The 20,974-nt window shown below is 49.4% G+C and overlaps 1 protein-coding gene across 1 annotated transcript; it reads left to right on the top strand.

Annotated features, from left to right (window-relative positions):
- Positions 1-4,107: 4,107 nt before the first annotated feature.
- Positions 4,108-6,708, top strand: APOA4 (apolipoprotein A4). Its single transcript, XM_032167475.1, has 3 exons — positions 4,108-4,269; positions 4,627-4,753; positions 5,529-6,708. Exons 1-3 carry the CDS (start codon positions 4,221-4,223, stop codon positions 6,541-6,543), a joined length of 1,191 nt encoding a protein of 396 aa, XP_032023366.1. The 5' UTR covers positions 4,108-4,220; the 3' UTR covers positions 6,544-6,708.
- The last annotated feature ends 14,266 nt before the right edge of the window (positions 6,709-20,974 follow it).

The raw sequence follows: 20,974 nt of genomic DNA, 5'->3' as shown, positions 1-20,974 counted from the left end.
TTGGTGGCCAGCCTAAGCTGCCTCTCTCTCCCATCATGGCTCCCCTAGGATGAAGACTGCTCCAGGGAGAAGCCAGTGGTAGATGGGAGGAAGAGGGGATTTGACCATCCGGGGCCAAAAATGGTCCTCTGGGGTTGGGCTGTTTCACCTTGTGTCCAGGTGAGGTTTTGTACATGAGCCCCCATGATCCATGCCCTTCCCACCAGGCTGGGCTGGGCAGCCCTGATTCAGACCTGTTGGCCAGAGGCCCTTGTTCAACACATATCATCATGCTGGAAGTTCCTCCTAGTATCTCACCCAGATCCCTCCTATGGCAACAGGAGCTGTCCTTTAGTTCTGCCCGGGGGAGGGCCCCTTGAAGCATACATGAGGCACATGTCTGTGTGACCTGCCCGTCCCTGGCTGGATCTGAGTTGTCTGCTCCTGTCTCTGACCTCTGGACTGAACTCTGGTTTGGTCCCTGTGTGGTTGGCCGGGAGGGGTGGCTGTAGCTAATGCTGAGCTATCAGCCTCATTGCCTCACCAATCATTAAGTCTGCCTGTTGTACAGATAAGGAGAGGCTTGGAGAGGCGATGTCTCCCTCAAGATCAGACAGGCCTTTCATGCCCACTAAGGTGGACGTCCCTGACTCACAGGACCAGGCCTGGCTGGAAGGCAGTCTGCTCTTCCCATCAGCTACTTACTTACACCCTCTAAGACTGGGCACAGGGGGCTCTCATTCTCTCCCTGCTCCCCAAAACAAATCCATCTACAGATTGATGCAAAACATACCCTCAGACTTTGGGAAGTAAATACATTCATTAACAGGTCACATCCCCGCCACGTTGAAAGGCAGCAGGCCCCCTCACGAGTGTGGGTGCACGCACGGGCTGTGCCAGTCCCTTGGTTCTTAGTGATTTGCATACTTCTGTGAATCCGCGCACACTCTGGTGGATGCTCCCGGACATGCTCAAATGGTGCAGGCGCTCCCGGCATGGGTGCACCCAGGCGGGCGGGCGAGACAGAAGCGCCTCTGGACCTCTCACATGCTAGTGGCATCTGCTGCTAGGACTGTAAGTTCTGGAGGTCAAACTGCGGCTGAGGTGTCGTTCGTGACTCAGTCTCCTCCTCAGCTGTGGCCTGGGGAAGGGACAGGAGCACTGAGTACTGACCTTTGCTCCCACTACAAGCTGGACTGTGCCTGATTCAGGAGCAGGGTTGGGACCGATGGGTTCCAGGGAGGTGAGCCTTGCAGGGGTGAGACGTGGCTAACATTTAGCGATCACTTTTACTATGTGCCAGACATTGTTGCAAGCACTGTAAGATTATCTCAGTGAATCCTCACAGCCTAGGAGGCAGGTACAATGGTTATGTCTCACCAAGGTAACCGAGGGTCAGAGAGGTTATGAGACTTGCCCTAGGACACACATGCAGTACGTGTTGGAGCCTGGATGCCAAGCCAGGGAGTGGACTCCAGCGTCTGACCCCAACAAACACGGAGAGATGGCACAGGCTGCATCAAAAAAGAAGCAGCATGGTAGCGTGGGGACCACTACAGGGCAGTGGGGACCCAGCAGAAGGGGTGCCAGAGTCAGAGGGTCATCTGGCTGCCTTCGACCCTAGGAGACATCAAGCCACTTCTTGAAACTGAAAAAATGAACACAAAGCAAATTAGAGTTAGTACAATTGTGGTGTACTCTGATGGCGTTTATTTTTACAAATAAATGTAGCTCACTGTTGTCAGGCACTGCACTCACGGACAGGAGCCAATAGTGCAATGTGCTGGATGTCACCTCATAGTCACTGGGAGTGGTGTGGTCCGGCAGAGGGACCCAGGCTGACGTGGTGTGTCACCTTCTCAGTGGATGTTTGTGTGTGATTATGCATGTAGCCTCATTTAGAGATCCAACAGACATCTAAGTAGAAGACCTCCTGGGCACCACCACCGTTGCCCTCCATCCCCCAATGGGAGGTCCCCTGAGAGCCTCAGGTCCCAAGATTCTGCTCAAGCCAGCTGCTCCTGCCCAGGGAGTGTGGCTGGGGGGACGAGAAGGGCAGGAGTCAGGCCTCAGGCTGGTCCCACCCATCACCCTGCCGCTGGCCACCTGGCGCCCCTCAGAGGACTGAGTCTCACTCTGCCTCTCTCCCTAGAGGAGGGAGCACTCTGCTACCCTCCCTGCTTTGCTCCAAATCAGGAACACAGTATGGTTATTATACAGTATGATTATTATAACAACAGAAACTATTTTTCAGAGCTTACTCTGTGCCAGGAGCTCTATAGGCAGCCCTCTGTATCCTTGGTTTCTGTGTCCATGGATTCAACCAAACTTGGATTGAAAATATTTTTTTAGGCTGGGTGCGGTGGCTCACTCCTGTAATCCCAGCACTTTGGGAGGCCGAGGCGGGTGGATCACGAGGTCAGGAGATCGAGACAATCCCGGCTAACATGGTGAAACCCCGTCTCTATTAAAAAGAAAAAAAAAAATTAGCCGGGCGTGGTGGCGGGCGCCTGTGGTCCCAGCTACTCGGGAGGCTGAGGCAGGAGAATGGCATGAACCCAAGAGGCAGAGCTTGCAGTGAGCCAAGATCGTGCCACTGCACTCCACCCTGGGCGACAGAGCAAGACTCCATCTCAAAAAAAAAAAAAAATTATATATATATATATTAAATTGCATCTGTGGGCCGGGTGCAGTGGCTCATGCCTGTAAGCCCAGCATTTTGGGAGGCCGAGATGGGAGGATCGCTTGAGGCCAGGAGTTGGAGACCAGCCTGAGCAACATAGCAAAACCCCGTCTCCATTAAAAACAATGTTTTAAAAAAATTGTGTCTGGGCAGGGTGCAGTGGCTCACGCCTGTAAGCCCAGCACTTTGGGAGGCCGAGATGGGAAGATCGCTTGAGGCCAGGAGTTGGAGACCAGCCTGAGCAACAAGGTGAAACCCCGTCTCTGCTGTAAATACACAAATTAGCTGGGCGTGGTGGTGGGTGCCTGTAATCCCAGCTACTCAGGAGGCTGAGGCAGGAGAATCACTTGAACCTGGGAGGCAGAGATTGCAGTCAGCTAAGATTGTGCCACTGCACTCCAGCCTGGGTGACAGAGTGAGACTCTGTCTCGAAAAAAAAAAAAAAATTGCACCTGTACTAAACATATACAGACTTTTTTGGTGATTATCTCCTAAACAATACAGGATAACAACAATTCACACAGCATTTCCGTTGTATTAGGTATTATAAGTAATCTAGAGATTTAAAGTATATGGGAGGCTGTGCTTAGGTTATATGCAAATACGATGCCATTTTATATCAAGGACTTGAACATCCATGGATTTTGGTATCTGCAGAGGGCCCTGGAATGAATTTCCCATGGAGACTGAGGGATGACTGTACTACCCACTTCGCAAGCAATGTCCTCTTTAATGTACTGAACCATCCCATTGTTCAGAGGAGAAACTGAGGCTCAGGGCTTTGAATAACTAGACCAAGGAGGCACAGCATGGGAGTGGGACATGAAGCACTCTACAATTAACCCCTTCAGGACAAGGCCCTGTCTCCCGCACCCATCTGCCCAAAGGCTCTCCAGGACCCCCTCCTCTTGGGTGTACCTTGACAAGAGACCTAGATTTTAGCTCACTATGCTATCTGCGGTCCTGGATGGTCCCACTCCAGTGTCTGGTGCTCTGAGATGGAGTCAGCATTAGTGGCGGATGTGGAGACTGGGGGGACCTCTCTTCACTGGGGTAGACAGAGATGTGGACTTCGCCCCCCCATGAGCCTGGCACAAACCCAGGGCCGCCAGCAGGGCCTCGAGGCATCAGTCCCAGGCTCAGGGGCTCTCTGAGGTGTTTCTCTCACTGTTTTCCGTTCCCTTCCTCCCTTCCACACTGAGGTTGGTTGTGGGGGCGGGGGGTGCCTATGCACGGAACAGCCACCACTTCTAACTATCGCTTAAGTCCTGGTCTGCTGTCAGCTTCCACGTAGTCTCAGGGTCACAAAAGTCCAAGAGGCCTCTTGGGAATGTGTCACCTTCCAGCGTGGAGTCACACTGGGGAAGGAGGCAGGGAGGGCAGCCGGTGGAGGGGGGTGTGGTAGGGAGAGAGTTTAAATGTCTGGCTGGCTCTGAGCTTCAGTCAGTTCCCACAGCAGCACAGGTGAGCTCTCCTGAGGACCTCTCTGTCAGCTTCCCTGATTGTAGGGAGGATCCAGTGTGGCAGGAAACTCCTCCAGGCCAGCAAGGAGCTCAGGATGTTCCTGAAGGCCATGGTCCTGACCCTGGCCCTGGTGGCTGTCACCGGTGAGTAGAAGCTGTCTTTGGATGGTGCTCCTGGGCTGCTGCTCTGAGAGGTGCAGGATGGAGGCTGGGCCCAAGCAAAAGGACACTTCTGAGTGCCCCTCAGCCCCCAGCTGGACATGAGGTCTGCCTGGCTGCCAAGTGGCTCACAGGAGAGCTGGCCCAGTCCCAGTGGTGGGCCCATTGGCATTGGTGCTATACCAGTTTCACATATCCCTGTGGCTTCCAAAAAGCTAAGCTCAGACAGGGAAAATGGCAGGTTGGGGCACCCCCACCATTATCCAGTCTGCAGCTCAGAGCTGGAGCACAGGGGCCACAAAGGAGACGGGGCCTCATGAATTGCTCTCTGTTACCACCCAGGAGCCAGGGCTGAGGTCAGTGCTGACCAGGTGGCCACGGTGGTGTGGGACTACTTCAGCCAGCTGAGCAACAATGCCAAGGAGGCCGTGGAACATCTCCAGAAATCTGAACTCACCCAGCAACTCAAGTAAGAGGGACTACAGTGTGCGGTGGTGACGGGGGATTCTTAAAGGCCATGCAATGTATTGGCAAGGGTTGAGCTTAGAGACAGAAGCCCTGAGTTTAGGATAGCCACTGCCCTGCCACTAACTGGCCGGGCCTCTGAACCTAGGATCCACGTATGTAAACCGGAAGGTTGGACCGAATAATCCTTGCAATGTCCTTTTGCTTTGACATTCTAGAGTTTGACAAATGGCCACATCCTATCATTCAGGCTCATGGAAGAGCGGGAGGGAGGAAAATGTCATGTGAGCTGATTTCTAATACGTTTCAGAAAGACAAGCCCCAGTAGAATCAAGGGGAGGGAGGTGGGAATATTTGGGAGGCCCCTGGGCACAGGCAAGGAAAGCAGCACCTTGTGCCGCTGGAAGACCCCAGCAGAGGTCAAGAAGACACCATTCTGTTACACAATGTGATACTATGGCCCAGCACAATCCCACTGGGAAGGACCTCAAAGTCCCACCCTCTGCAGACAAGGAGGGGAAAGCAAACTGCTGGAGGTGACATGGTGGGTAGATTCTGAGACAAACTCTGTGGGAGATTCTGAGATAGAAATTCAGCGTCATAACTTAGTCTGTGACACTCATCCTCTCCAATCTGAACCACCATAGGGAGGGTGAACTCGGTACCCCTGAGCACTCACCTATCCTAGCAAGTGTGCATAAGGTGAGTGGTATACAAGCAGACAGTCTTGCCATGTAAATGCCAAGTGTAACGTGGCCTCCTTGTGCCCTTCCCCACAGTGCCCTCTTCCAGGACAAACTTGGAGAAGTGAACACTTATGCAGGTGACCTGCAGAAGAAGCTGGTGCCCTTCGCCACCGAGCTGCATGAACGCCTGGCCAAGGACTCGGAGAAACTGAAGGAGGAGATTCGGAAGGAGCTGGAGGAGGTGAGGGCCCGGCTGCTGCCCCATGCCAATGAGGTGAGCCAGAAGATTGGGGACCACGTGGGAGAGCTGCAGCAGCGCCTGGAGCCCTATGCGGATCAGCTGCGCACCCAGGTCAACACGCAGGCCGAGCAGCTGCGGCGCCAGCTGACCCCCTACGCACAGCGCATGGAGAGAGTGCTGCGGGAGAACGCCGACAGCCTGCAGGCCTCGCTGAGGCCCCACGCCGACGAGCTCAAGGCCAAGATCGACCAGAACGTGGAGGAGCTCAAGGGACGCCTTACGCCCTTCGCCGACGAATTCAAAGTCAAGATTGACCAGACCGTGGAGGAGCTGCGCCGCAGCCTGGCTCCCTACGCTCAGGACGCGCGGGAGAAGCTCAACCACCAGCTTGAGGGCCTGGCCTTCCAGATGAAGAAGAACGCCGAGGAGCTCAAGGCCAGGATCTCCGCCAATGCCGAGGAGCTGCGGCAGAGGCTGGCGCCGTTGGCCGAGGACGTGCATGGCAACCTGAGGGGCAACACCGAGGGGCTGCAGAAGTCACTGGCAGAGCTGGGTGGGCACCTAGACCGGCAGGTGGAGGAGTTCCGACGCCGGGTGGAGCCCTACGGGGAAAACGTCAACAAAGCCCTGGTGCAGCAGATGGAACAGCTCAGGCAGAAGCTGGGCCCCCATGCGGGGGACGTGGAAGGCCACTTGAGCTTCCTGGAGAAGGACCTGAGGGACAAGGTCAACTCCTTCTTCAGCACCTTCAAGGAGAAAGAGAGCCAGGACAAGACCCTCTCCCTCCCCGAACTGGAGCAGCAGCAGGAACAGCAGCAGGAACAGCAGCAGGAGCAGGTGCAGATGCTGGCCCCTTTGGAGAGCTGAGCTGCCCCTGGTGCACGGGCCCCACCCTCGCGGACACCTGCCCTGCCCTGCCACCTGTCTGTCTGTCGGTCCCAAAGAAGTTCTGGTATGAACTTGAGGACACATGTCCAGTGGGAGGTGACACCACCTCTCAATATTCAATAAAGCTGCTGAGAATCTAGCCTCCACTGGTTGCCAGATGAATCCTCCTTGCAGCTGGGGAGGTGGGGAGGTAACCATGACTGGGCAGAGCTTAGCAGCGGCCTGGCAGGAGACACCCAGGACTGGGGAGATGAGACTGCAGGAGAGGTAAGGGCCCGGTGGGCTGGAGGCGAGTGCATGGGGAGTCCTCTAAGGGGAGGCAGAAAAAGATGTCACACATTATCCCAAGACAAAATATGCAACCTACTTATATTCATTTAGCCAACAAATACGCATTGAATGCCTCCGATGCGCCAGTCATTATTCTAGGCACGGGCAACCAGCAAACAGCTTTTGTGCAGCCGTGTGCCCGACTCTGCTTCACACTGAGGGGGACACCTGGAGGCGAGCAGAACAGGGTCCCTGGCCCTGGGGGGCTCACAGTACACTGGGGGAGATGGTTCCTCTTTGCATGAGATCTTCAGTGCCTTTAACTTATTTATGTAGTTTCATTTAACCCACCCCACCCAGTTCCATTATAAAAGCGATTCATGTTTATTTCAGAACTTTCTTGACTGCTAAACCTGTGGTCTCCATCCAGAATTGAGGATTGAGGCTTGGGGACCGAGACGAGTCCGGGGAGGAGGGGCGGAGCAGGTGCTGGAGGCTGCGGGGCCCTGGTCTGCTCTGTCCAGGGGCCTCCTGCCAGGTGGCCTGCCAGTTTGGGGCTGAGTTTGCAGCCACTGGGGTTAGGGGCAGAGAGTCAGGGGGCCTGAGCAGTCTCATCAGCACAGCCAGTTGTGGGCAGCTGCAGCCTTGGAGTGGTCTCTCACCCCACCCTTAGAGACTCGAAAACCTCACTAAGGAAAGAGCCAGTTCAAGCCTTTGTCTCAAAGGACTCCACAGCCTGTTACCTCTGGACCCAGCCCTGCGAGTCTGGCCACCTCCCTTTCCCCTCCACAGGGGGATGCAGGCCCTTCAGGGCTTTCCTGGAAGAGGCCTGGAACATGCTAAGGAGGAGGGGGAAGTCCCCTGGGAGGGTGTCCTGGGGCCTCCTCCTTCCCTCTCAAGGTGCCCTCAGGGTGGTGGCCCCCAGCATGGTCTGGCCCAGGCCTATACCCCTCTGGCCCTCGGTGCTGGCCTGGTGGGAGGGATGTATGCTTGGGAATCAGACAAGCCCCGGTTTGAATCCTGGCTTTTGGACTGACTACTGGGTGATGTGGGGCAGATAATTGAGCTTCTTTTGGAACACATGGGTAATGACAATCAATCCTTGGCTCAGAGAGGAGTTGTGCTGAAGGTTTGATGGAGCAGCGGAGTCAAGCACTTAACATCGGGCACAGAGTAACCGTGCAATAGCTGGTGCTGCGGTAAATGCGACTTCCTCATCCCGCTCACCTCCAGGCCACACTCTGTTAATGAGGCTGCCACAGCTGGCCAAGGGTAGACCCCTGGGTCTCCCCTGCCCCAGCTGCTCTTGCTCCTGCTTACCAGGCCAATAAGGCTGCTGCAGCCACTTTGATACCTAACCCCACTAGAAGCACAAGAACCTATGGGGAAACACCTTGACAAACCCACCAGGCACCTGGAGGTTTACTGCATGGCCTTAGGAAACGGCCAATGAGGCCAAACAGAGCAAGGAGGCACCAAAAGGAAGTGAGATGCAGGGTGGGCTGGGTTCCAAGAGGGTCTGGAAGCTTCTGAGATGCTCTCAGACCTCACCTGAGGGCTGCCTGGTTTAGAGCTGACTCCAGAACCCCTGGGGGCCTCAGTGTCTCCCAGAACTTGGTTCTTAATATGAACCCTGGGCCAGCGTGGTGGCTCATGCCTGTAATCCCAGCACTTTGGGAGGTCAAGGCGGGCGGGTCATGAGGTCGAGAGATTGAAACCATCCTGGCCAACGTGGTGAAACCCCGTCTCTACTAAAAATACAAAAAATTAGCTGGACGTGGTGGCGGGCTCCTGTAATCCCAGCTGCTTGGGAGGCTGAGGCAGGAGAATCGCTTGAACCTGGGAGGCAGAGGTTGCAGTGAGCTGAGATCACGCCATTGCACCACTCCAGCCTGGGCAAAAAGAGCGAAACTGTCTCAAAAAATATATATATATTATATATATATATATATATACACATATATATATATATATATGTATATATAGACCCTGGATGAGACCCGTGCACCTCTGCCACCACCCTTAGAGCCATCCTGCAGGTCTCTGAGGGTCCTGCCACAGTGCTCGTCCTCCTGGATGAAGAAAGCCTTCTCTTTCCTGTACCAAGATGTCTCATCAGTCCCCTGGGTCTGGCAGATGTCTCTTTAACTTTGCTTTTGGCTGCTGCAATGAACTGAATGTTTGTGTCCCCCTAAATTCCTATGTTGCAATCCTAATGTGTAAGGTGATGGCATTAGGAGAGAAGACATTTGGGAGGTGATCAGGTCATGAAGGGGGAGCCCTCATGAATGAGATTAGTGTCCTTACAAAAGAGGCCCCACAGAGATCCCTTGCCCCTTCCACATGCGAGGACACAGCTAGAAGGTGCCATTTATGAAGCAGGAAGTGGGCTGTCACCAGACACAGGATATGCCGGTGCCTTGCTCTTAGATTTCCCAGCCTCCAGGACTATGAGGAATAAATGTCTGTTGTTTGTAATCCACCCAGTTTTTGGTGTCTCGTTATAGTAGCCCAAAAGATCTGAGACAGTTTCCCAGCCTCTGAAGCCCTCCTGTTTTGTTTCGGAAGTGTCTCGCTGATGAGTTTTGGTGACAGTCAGAGGCTGCCTCCATTACAGACACTAACAACTCCAGTCGCCTGACTTCTAGCCTCCCTTACCTCCAGCATGGGACATGGGACCTATGCTCAGCAAATCAGATGTAATTGCCCCAGACTGGTGTAAAGAAATAGGGACAGTGGAGAATCTTTTCTGGAGTGGGCAGGAACAGTGCGGCAGCAACAGGCAGCTTGCGGCCAGGCTAGAGCCTCAGGCCAGGGACGAGGTGTGGCAGTGGCTGGTGGGCAAACTGGGCTGTCCCTATCCTGGCTTAGTGGTGACAGCACGGTCGTCCCCATCACTCTAGTTCTGTGGCATGAGTGTGGCCATGTTTCTCCCTCAGCTCCCCTTATTCTTGTTTATCTTCCAAACCAAGTACTCCAGCTTTCCTAGACATTTCCTCGAAATTCCTGGAAATATGTCGATAAGTTCCTCTTCTGATTATCTCTTCCAGAGTAGGTTTCTGTGGCTAGCAATTAAGAACCTTGATTGAGGCCAGGCGTGATGGATCACGCCTGTAATCCCAGCACTTTGGGAGACTGAGGTGGGCGAATCACCTGAGATAGGGAGTTCGAGACCAGAATGGCCAACATGGTGAAACCCCCGTCTCTACTAAAAATACAAAAATTAGCTGGGTGTGGTGGCACACGCCTGTAATCCCAGCTACTCAGGAGGCTGAGGCAGGAAAATCGCTTGAACCCAGGAGGTGGAGGTTGCAGTGACCTCAGATCACGCCATTGCACTCCAGCCTGGGTGAAAGAGCAAGACTCTGTCTCAAAAACAAACAAACAAACAAACAAACACACCACTTTGACTGACACACCCCTCCCCTCTTGGGGATGTTTCTCTTGCTTTGGGCCTTGGAAGACACACCCTCATCTCTGGCCTGTTCCAGTTGGCCAATTGGTTTGTCTGAGGTACACTTATTAGTCCTCATTAGGGTTGGTCCCATCTTCCAAGGAAAGCAGCCTTCCTCCTGTTCTGAGCTAGCATATGGACTTAGTCCCCTGTGGCCAGTCAGTCCTCTGCTCCTCTCCAGCGGCGGAGCTGACTGGGGACCTGGGCAACAGGCTCTACCTACCCTCCTCAGAGAGTCTCTAACAGCTGGTCTCAGATCTCCTATGAGGTCCTGAGTTCAAGCAAGACACTCTGGCTTGGTTTGGGGAATCTGTTTGTTTATGGGAAGATGTTCAAGATATTTTATGGAAAAAAAAAAAGCAAGGTTTCAACTATTATGTACTTTACAACCTGGTCAAGGAACACATGTGCATATTTGTATGTGAACGTGTAAGGAAGTGAAAATCCTGTTAGCTCAACAGTTAGACCTAGAATACCTCTGAGAGAGAAAATGTCATTGACAGTGCACACTAGCTGTTGACGAGGACACCCAGAGGAACTGGCTGGAAAGAGACCATGAGACAAAGAGATGGAGTCAATTGTTCCGTGCATTCCCTGCACTGGCATTTGAGGTGGTAATGAAGAGTAGGAAAGGAGGAGAGGTCACAGAAGGGAAAACAGGGAATACATGAGGAGTTGAAAGCCCCCTGCAAATGACGGCCAATAACAAATGCCCAGTGGCAATGGTTGTAGAGCTTTTCAATACAAGGATGGCAATTCATTGCTGACTGCAATGCTGGTAGTGTGAGGTGCTTTTAAAAACCACCTTATATTACCATATTGACTCATGTAATTCTCATGATCCACCATGACATCAAAGACAATATAGGTGAGGGAGAGACACTTCAGAATGGTGAGGTACATTACCTAGCAAGTGGTGGAATGGGATTTTTTTTTTTTTTTTTTTTTTTTTTTACCAGCACTTTGGTAGGCCGAGGTGGGCGAATCACTTGAGGTCGGGAGTTCAAGACCAGCCTGGCCAACATGGCGAGACCCCCTCCTCTATTAAAAACACAAAAATCGGCTGGGCTTGGTGATGTGCGCTTGCAATCTCAGCTGCTCGGGAGGCTGAGGCAGGAGAATCGCTTGAACTCGGGAGATGGAGATTTCAGTGAGCCGAGATCATGCCACTGCCAGCCTGGGTGACAGAGTGAGACTCTGTCTCAAAAAAAAAAAAAAAAAAAGAGAAAGAAAAAAATATGCCATTTTAGGCCGGGTGTGGTGGCTCACACCTGTAATCCCAGCACTTTGGGAGGCTGAGACAGGTGGATTGCTTGAGCCTAGGAGTTTGAGACCAGCCTGGCAACATGGCAAAACCTTGTCTCTACAAAAAATACAAAATTAGCCAAGTGTGGTGGTGTACACCTGTGGTCCAAGCTACTCAAGAGACTGAGGTGGGAGGATTGCTTGAGCCCAGGAGGTTGAGGCTGGGGTGAGTTGAGATCGTGCCACTGCACTTCAGCCTGGGCAACAGAGGAAGACCCTGTCTCAAAAAAAAAAAAAAGAAAAGAAAAAACCCCCACCATTTTAGTATTACTTTTATAACATAAAATTTACTGTTTCAACTATTTATAGGAGTTCAATTCAGTGGCATTAATTACATTTTCAATGTTCTGCAACTACTGCCACCACTATTTCTGAAAATTTTTTCATCTCCCCAAACAGAAAACTCTATCCATTAAGCAATTGTGAAAAACTGCTGCTATGAATGTGGGTGTACACATATCTTTCCAGTCCTTGCTCTCAATTCTTCTGAGCAAATACCCAGAAGTGGAATTGCTGGGTCACATGGTAATTCTATATTTAAATTTTGGAGGAACCGCCAAATTGTTTTTTATAGTAGTGGCACCATTTCATATTCCCACTGGTGACGCCCAAGGTTCCAATTTCTTCACAGCCTCTCCAATGCTTGTTGTTTTCTGTTATTTTTTGGTTTTGTTTTATTTTGTTTTTAACAATAGTCATCCTGAGAGTAGTACTTTTAAAACCAGAAATAAGTAAGAAAAGAAATATTCCCCAGAGCTTCTCCAGGCTACAGTCTATGCCATCAGGAAAGACTGAATCATTGACACCCATAGGAAAGCGTGTGCTGGGAGGTCCCTGTGGGCACCAGGGAGGTGTGTTTGAACTCCAGCCCAGCCCGCATTAGCTTACCCAACAGTCCCCCAGAGCCAGCACAATTTCAGGCCATAATCTCCCTGGTCACCACTGGCTCCTCAGGTGACTTGGAAGTAGATGACTCCTCTGTGGACCTGGGTTAGTGCCCCAAAGGCATGCTGACCAGCACTGGTGTGGGCCAGGCTGAGATGCTGGCCATACTCCTATGCCCATCCCCAAGTTCAAAGGTCAGAAGTCCTCTGAGAACGTCCAGGGTCACTACCCCTGAGGTCTCTGGTGTACTACGTGGCCCTGATTAGGGCCAAGGGAAGCGATCTGAGGGCCACTCTCTTTCTGTACATACAGGGCCTTGCTGCTCTTGAGGGATTGTCCTGGCAGGATCAAAAGCAGCTTCTGCATGGGGACGCCGTGTCCTCCTGCTGCTATCATAGCATGCCCTGTGCTCCCAGGAGCAGGCCGCGGCATGTCCTGGGGACAGAAACAACAAGCTTAGGGTTATCTGGGCACTCCTTTGTCTCCTGTCTGACAGCGTGCAGGGTGGAGTCATGGCTATCTTGCTGTATAATGACAAGCAGCTGACAATGCAGGGGCACAACAGAAACCCCCGAATGGCCCATGTCTGAGGAGTGAGGGTTTGGTGAGCTGCTGGTTCTGAGATAATGGATTAGTGATATGGGAATCAAAGACCTAGGACCTGGAATCATAAGATCACAGGGCATTAGGGTTGGAGGGAACAACCTTGTCTCTCAGCCCTAATTCCTTTGATATCATCTAACGAATGATCTTAACTCTAGGCTAATAGCTCTTGAGCTCAGGCATGTCATTTGTTTGTTCATCATTGTATTTGCAGGGTGTGGTAGCTAGCCCTCACGATGGTGGCTGATGTGTGATCAATAGGCTATGTCATAGTATTTCACTTCTAAGTCTAGGTCATAAAGGGCATTGTGGCACCTACCTTGATTTCTCTTGGATCATTCATTCTGAGGGAAGATAGCTGCCACATTGGGAGGACGTGCAAGCAGCCCTGTGAAGAGGTCAACACAGTGGGGAACTGAAGCCCTTTCCGAACAGCTAGCACCAAGTTGCCAGCCATGTAAAGTGACCCACCTTGGAAAGAGATCCTCCAGCCTCAGCCAAGCCTTCAGATGCAACCTCATGACAGACCCTGAACCAGAAACACATAGCCAAGCTGCTGACCCACAGACGTTGTGAGAGGTCATAAACGTTTACTGTTGTTCTAAGACACTGTTTTAGGGTGCTTTGTTGTACAATAGCTTACTGAAAATACAGAGAGCCTGGCACAGTGCCTGCACGTGGTCATCACTCAATGGTTGAGCAAGTGAATCTTGTTTAGTATTGAACACTCCCACTGACAGCTAACTGTACCATCTCTCAAAACAATTCATTCTCTCTTTGGGCAATTCTGTTAAAGATTATTAGAATTAAACTGGAACTTTCTCAATACAGCTTCCACATTTTGGTCTTATTTTTACTGCTCTTTTCAAAAATCATTAAACTGGAATCTTTCTTAACATGGCTTCTACACTTTGATCTTACTTTTATTTATCTTTCCAACCATAGAATAATTATTCCTTTATACATGCATTCTACATACAGGAAATCTTCCCAAAGACTCATTCATGGAACGCCAAACCATATGGAGAAAATTGAGCCAGAGATGTGTTATACTTCACAGCTGCCTTGGGTTAAAGAGTTGGTTTCTGAAAGGGCAGAAGTCTTGTCTATGTTTATTCTTGAACAGTCAGTGCCTAGCATGATGACTAGAACTTAGTAGGTGTTCAATAAATATTTGTTGACTGAATGAATTTAACAAATCTTTTTGTCTTGCTGAGTTGTATGGTATATATATATATTTTTATATTTATATATTTTTTATATCTATATTTATATATAATATATAATATATAATAATATATAATTATATATATTTATATATAAAAGATATTTATATAATATATATAATGTATATATCTTTTCCAGATAATGCTGAATTATTTTTCAAGGTGATTGTACCACTTTATCTCTTCCAATCAAAGGAACTTCCTGGACAGATCCTCTCATTTTTTTTTTTTTTTTTTGAGATGACGTTTTTGCTCTTGTTGCCCAGGCTGGAGCGCAATGGCGCGATCTCGGCTCACTGCAACCTCTGCCTCCCAGGTTCAAGCAATTCTCCTGCCTCAGCCTCCCGAGTAGCTGGGATTACAGGCGACTGCCACCACATCTGGCTAATTTTTGTATATTTAGTAGAGATGGGGTTTCACCATGTGGACTAGGCTGGTCTTGAACTTCTGACCTCAGGTGATCGACCCGCCTTGGCCTCCCAAAGTGCTGGGATTACAGGCGTGAGCCACTGCGCCTGGCCCGGATCCTCTCATTTTCTTATCTTTGTTCTTACTTCAATCTCTACATGCTCTCCCTTTCTGAACTATTTCTTTACTTTCTATTTAGTTTTTAATTTCTACTATCTGTCTTTTTTTAATTTCTAAGAGTTTTTATTATTGATATTCTGTGAATGTCTTTTTATACTATCCTGTTCTTGTTTAATCAATGTAATCTTTTCATTCTCTGATGTTATTAATGTCATTTTTCAATGTTCTTCTTTCTGTATATTCTCAGCTTTCCCTAACTTCCTTTTTAAATATTTGTTTGTTTTGGGTCTCTATCTTTCATGTTAGAATCTTTCCTCAAATGACTGGTAATCGTTGGTTGCTTAAATTTAAGAGTGGGAGATTTGGGCTGGGCGCGGTGGCTCACGCCTGTAATCCCAGCACTTTGGGAGGCCAAGGTGGGCGGATCACGAGGTCAGGAGATCAAGACCATCCTGGCTAACACGGTGAAACTCCATCTCTACTAAACATACAAAAAATTAGCCAGGCGTGGTGGCGGGCGCCTGTAGTCCCAGCTACTCGGGAGGCTGAGGCAGGAGAATGGCATGAACCCAAGAGGCAGAGCTTGCAGTGAGCCGAGATCGCACCACTGCACTCCAGCCTGGGCGACAGAGCGAGACTCTGTCTCAAAAAGAAAAAAAAAAAGAGTGGGAGATTTTAAAGGTGATTTGAAGCTCTAATACATGGGTAGTACTTATTGACTATGAATGTCACTGTAGGGTGATCCACTGAGATGTTCAGCTGGGGAACCCCATTGTGAAAATCTTTGGGTCTTACCTCTTGAGCTGGTCATATTCTCCTAAGAAATGTCTTTCATTATTCTGCCTGGAGGATAAAGGCCTGGATACCAGTGTCCCTGGGGCCAAGTGGAAGAAGCAGGAGGGTGATTCAAAATTTCAGAGGGCATACTTTGATTTAATCCTGTTGCTAGTCCAGGTCTCCTGCCCTCAACTCTGCCTGACGTTCAAGAGAATAAACTTCCAATCTTCTACTAAGGTGAGACAGGGAAGCTAAAGCTCTAACTGCTCCTTAAATAGTTTCAACCAATCTTTCATGTTTTATGACAGCCTCCTCCGTCACCTCTACTTTCAGTAGAAACTGGTGCCCCAGTTCAGGACAGTCATATATGGCTGTGCAAGCTGTGCACTGCATCATTCTGAGGCCACCTCTCTTACAGGGTAGACATGACAGATTTGTATATTTATCATGTCAAATTTCTGGCAGACGGCTGTAGAGTGTCTTGAGAAAGGGGAGGCTGTTTCTACTGCACACACAGGTGCAGCATGGGCTCGCAGGAGCCCTACTATCATCTCTTCGCCTTTTGAGAATCCAGCAGCGTAAGTCAGGCTGGAACTCATCTTTTCTCACTTTTCTCACAGCTCATGACCAGCATTCCCAAGGCCTGCTAAATCAGTTACAACTGGTCCATTTGCTTTCTAACATCCAAAATTGTGCCGTGGTCTTTTCTTCCTTTTCCCGATCCCGTCTTTTTTTTTTTTTTTTTTTTTTTTCATTTGAGACAGAGTCTCACTCTGTCGCCCAGGCTGGAGTTCGGTGGCACAATCAGGGCTCACGGCAGCCTCTACCTCCCAGGCTCAAGTGATCCTCACATCTCAGCCCCCTGAGTAGCTGGAACTACAGGTCTGCCATGCCTGGCTGATTTTTTGTATGTTTTCAGTAGAGACGGTTTCGCCATGTTGCCCAGGCTAGTCTCAAACTCCTGGACTCAAGCGATCTGCCCACCTTGGCCTCCCAAAGTGCTAGGATTACAGGCGTACGCCACAGTGCCTGGCTACATCTTTTCCCAAACATTTCTTCATTATAGTTTCAGGAGGATTTCGGGAAAAAAAAGTGAAATTAGATGCATGCATTCAATCTTCAATGTTTGTCTGGAAGTCTATACAAGTAGCATCGACAGAAGATTGCTGAAAGCTTTACGGTACATTCATTCCTTTGGAGTCTAAGCCATTGGTTCCAACCTCCCCAGGAAGTCTTCATTGTTACGGCAAAGGGTTTGTGAACAGGAATGTACTTCGACAGAAAATGTTCTTCCCTTTAAAAATGTATCTTAAGGCTGGGCGAGGTGGCTCATGCCTGTAATCCCAGCACTTTGGGAGGCTGAGGCAGGCGATTGCCTGAGGTCAGGAGTTCGAGACCAGCCTGGCCAACACAGCGAAACTCTGTCTCTACTAAAAATACAAAAATTATCCGGGCTTGGTGGCTTGTGCCTGTATCCCAGCTACTTAAGAGGCTGAGGCAGGAGAATTGCTTGAACCTGGGAGGTGGAGGTTGCAGTAAGCTGAGATTGTGCCACTGCACTCTTGCCTGGGTGACAGAGCAAGACTCCGTCTCAAAAATAAATAAATAAATACACAAACAATAAGAAAAAAATTATCTTAAGAAAATAATCATGGAATGCATGCATTTAGCTATGTGGATGTTCATCACAGTGTTGTTTATAATAAAAAATTAAAAACAAGCCAGGCACAGTGGCTCATGCCTATAATTCCAGGACTTTGGGAGGCTACGGCGGGCGGGTCACTAGAGGTCAGTAGTTTGAGAGCCTGGCAAACATGGTGAAACCCCGTCTCGCATGTGACAGTCTCTACTAAAAATACAAAAATTAGCCAGCCATGGTGGTTCATGCCTGTAGTCCCAGCTATTCAGGAAGCTGAATCAGGAGAATGGCTTGAACCTCAGGAGGTGAAGGTTGCAGTGAGCCAAGATTGCACCAGTGCACTCCAGCCTCGGCGATGGAACGAGACTCCATTTCAAGACAAAATAAAAAATAAAAATAAAAGAAAGAAAGAAAGAAAATATGTAATTGACTGAATCCCTCTCTTCGTGGGTTTTCAGGAAACCCAAAACCAATGGTGAAGATCTGGCAACCTTGTCATCTGTTAGTGCTTCTATGATTGTGCTTTTCATCAGGTCATGATTTTCTGCAATTATTTCTGTTTTCCCCATCCTGTGGTCCTCACTGCAACCCCCTCTCTTTTATTACCATTTCAATTTTCATTTTCAGTAGCCTCAAATCTTTGGTGATGAAGAGTACATATAAACAAAACCCAAACAAATAAATAATGAAAATCTTTATCTGGGGTTGGCACACTATCACTATGTTGACTCAGAATGTGTTCGGTACATTTTGTGGCACTCGAGTCCACGTCACTGGTCCCACCCAGCTGTTGCACCACCGGCAGGCATTTTTGACACAAACATCTAGCAGTGGGGCATTTCTCGACCTGATGGATCATGGTCTGCGCAGGGTAAACAGGTCGTAGTGGCAAGCCTGAGGACCCAAGGACCTGCTGTCCTGTCTATCACTCAGAGCTGGTTCTGCCTATGCAGGAGACAGGAGAAGAGGGAAACTGAGTGGGGTATGTTTGTGCTGGGACAAGGCATGGTGGGACAAGGAACGAGAGGTGATAACTTGGCAGCTGTGCCTGGGCTTGGCTGTTCTTTCCCTGGCTGGCCTTGAGTTACTGTTCTTGTACCCAGATCAGTTAACACATGGACCTGGTCCCCCTGTATTCCATCAGGCCTCTTTTTCCCAAATCCTAAACCCCCTGGGGTAAGGGGAAGAGCACCTGGCTTTTTACTTAGGATGGTGTTTTCTCCCAGTAGTAAGTGTTGAGGCTCTTTGTGGTATGGGTCTGGTCTTAGGACCAAAGTCCTCTCTTTGCTCCCAAGCAGGAGACAGTGTACTGAGCATGGACTTTGGAGTTAGATAGACCTGGAATTGGCCCAGGGCAAGACCTTGGGCAAGAATCTCTCTGAACTCCAGTTTCTCTGTAAATAAAATGAGGATAACAATTCCTACCTTAGAGTATTGACTTGAGCGTTACAGATAAGAAAGGTAAATACTGGGCACAAGGTAGGTCCATAGAGAGCTCATTGTCATTAAATCTTTTCGAACCCAATTGGGCCAGATTCTGGAAGGCAGAGAGCCTTGCGGGCGTGCCCAGGCTGCTTCCTACCCCCACGCGCTAGCCGCACTGAGCCCTGCATCATTTCTCCAACCCACTAGATGAGGGTTTGTGTCTTATTCTCTCCAAGATGTGGCAGGGTGCCTGACACACAATATGTGTCCCACGTCTCTGAGTCCCAGCCAGGTTGGCCTCAGTGCCAATTGCTGCCTTCATCAGTTTTAGAGATGTGTGACGCATCGTTGATCTCTCTTCTGAACCCGCCATGCCTCACACCTCTGTCAGCCCTGGTCATAGCCCAAAACATAAGGCTCTCTAGCAAGGTCACTGCCTCCTACCCCACTCTTCTTCCTGCCTTGTTCTTTGCTTATTCTCTCTATCCAACATCCCGAGACCTATTCCCTCCCAGTTTTCCCACTGCCTCTGGAACACACTCCTCTGCATCTTCAGCCTTCCTAGGTGCCTCCTTCCACTTCCTGTCCTCAGCTGGGCTTGGCCTTGGCTCAGGCTGCCCTGCTCCCTGGCTTCCCCTCGGTCCTCCTGCGTGGAGGCTGCTGGCTCTAAGGTGGGGGTGCTGTTCTTTCCGTATCAAGTTTGCTGACTGTTGTTCTTATTTTTTTTTCTGTGATTCTATCAGTTTGAGGAAATGGTATTAAAATCTCCCACCAAATTTGTCAAGTTCTCTTTGGGACTCAGTGGCTTTTTGCTTTACATATTTTGAGACTATGTTGTCAGGTTCAGAATTGTTTTATCTTCCCAGTGAATTTCTTCTTCTTCCTTTTTGTTTTTTTTGAGACAGAGTCTTGCTCTGTCACCCAGGCTGGAGTGCAGTGGTGCGATCTCAGTACACTGCAACCTCTGCCTCCCCAATTCAAACAATTTTCCTGCCTCAGCCTCCTGAGTAGCTGGGACTACAGGCATGCACCACCACGCCTGGATAATTTTTTGTATTTTTAGTAGAGACAGGGTTTCACCACGTTGGTCAGGCTAGTCTCAAACTCCTGACCTTGTGATCCGTCCCCCTGCCCCGGCCTCCCAAAGTGCTGGGATTACAGGTGTGAGCCACCATGCCTGGCCAAATTTCTTCTTTTATCATTAAATAATGATCTGCTTTATCCCTATCAATCCTATCTATCCCTATCAATCCAAATAAGCAAAGCTGATTTGTTCTGATGTTACATTGCATACCTGCTTTCTTTTGATTACTACTTGTCTGGTATGTCTTTTTAAATTCCTTCCCTGGCTCCACTTTTTAACCTTTCTCTGACATTATATTTTAGGTATGCCGCTTATAAATTGCAAATAAGTAGAGTTTTAAAAAAATCCAATCTGAAAACAACAACAATAGTAAACTGATGTAGCACCTACTATGTCAAGCATGTTTGTGTGCTTTTTAACCTATAGTAATAAAGCATTATTTCCCACAGGTCCTATGAGGTAAGTATTATCATTATCCCCTTTTACAGAGTTTGAGGCTGCGTGGGGTGGCTCATGCCTGTAACCCCAGCACTTTGGGAGGCCAAGGCGAGAGGATTGCTTGAGCTCAGGAGTCTGAGACCAGCCTAGGCAATATAGTGAGACCTAATCTCTACAAAAAATTTAAAAATTAGCTTGGCAGGGTGCCACATGTCTGTGTTCCCAGGGACTCAGGAGACTGAGGTGAGAGGATCGCGTGGGCCCAGGAGGTGGAGGCTGCAGTGAGTTGTGATTGGTGATTGCACCACAGCACCTAGCCTGAGTGACAGAGTGAGAAAAGAAAAGAAAAGAAAGAAATTGAAACACAGAGAAGTTAAATAACTTGCTAAAGGTCACAGAACCAATAAGTGGCAGGACTTTGACCCAGCAGACTAGCCCCAGAGACAATGCCTTGTGGGCTCACTTAATCTACTTAATTTGATAGTGATTACTGTTTTATTTATGTCATATTATTTTGTATTTTCATTTTACTATGATATTTCTTTGCTTCTTGTATCTTCCTGCTTGCTTCTCTGTTGGTTTTGTGTTCCTTTAAAGACTAATTTCATACCTTTTAAAAAATTCAGTTAGAAAGTTCAAACTGCACATAAAGAGTCAAACAGAGCCAGGTGCGGTGGCTCATGTCTGTAACCCCAGCACTTTGGGAGGTTGAGACAGGGGGATCACTTGAGGCCAGCGGTTTGAGAGCAGCCTGGGCAACATAGCAAGGCTCCATC

The sequence above is a fragment of the Hylobates moloch genome, unplaced genomic scaffold, assembly GCF_009828535.3.
Source record: "Hylobates moloch isolate HMO894 unplaced genomic scaffold, HMol_V3 SCAFFOLD_11, whole genome shotgun sequence".
Lineage (NCBI taxonomy): Eukaryota > Metazoa > Chordata > Mammalia > Primates > Hylobatidae > Hylobates > Hylobates moloch.
The sequence above is the reverse complement of the archived record's forward strand: the minus strand, read 5'-3'. Positions and strand labels throughout refer to the sequence as shown.

Excerpts from the sequence above, each read along its gene's own strand:
- APOA4 (XM_032167475.1), top strand. The coding sequence starts at position 4,221 with ATGTTCCTGAAGGCCATGGTCCTGACCCTGGCCCTGGTGGCTGTCACC. Across the intron at positions 4,270-4,626 it reads GGCCCTGGTGGCTGTCACCG|GAGCCAGGGCTGAGGTCAGT; the intron begins GTGAGTAGAAGC and ends GTTACCACCCAG. Across the intron at positions 4,754-5,528 it reads GAACTCACCCAGCAACTCAA|TGCCCTCTTCCAGGACAAAC; the intron begins GTAAGAGGGACT and ends CCTTCCCCACAG.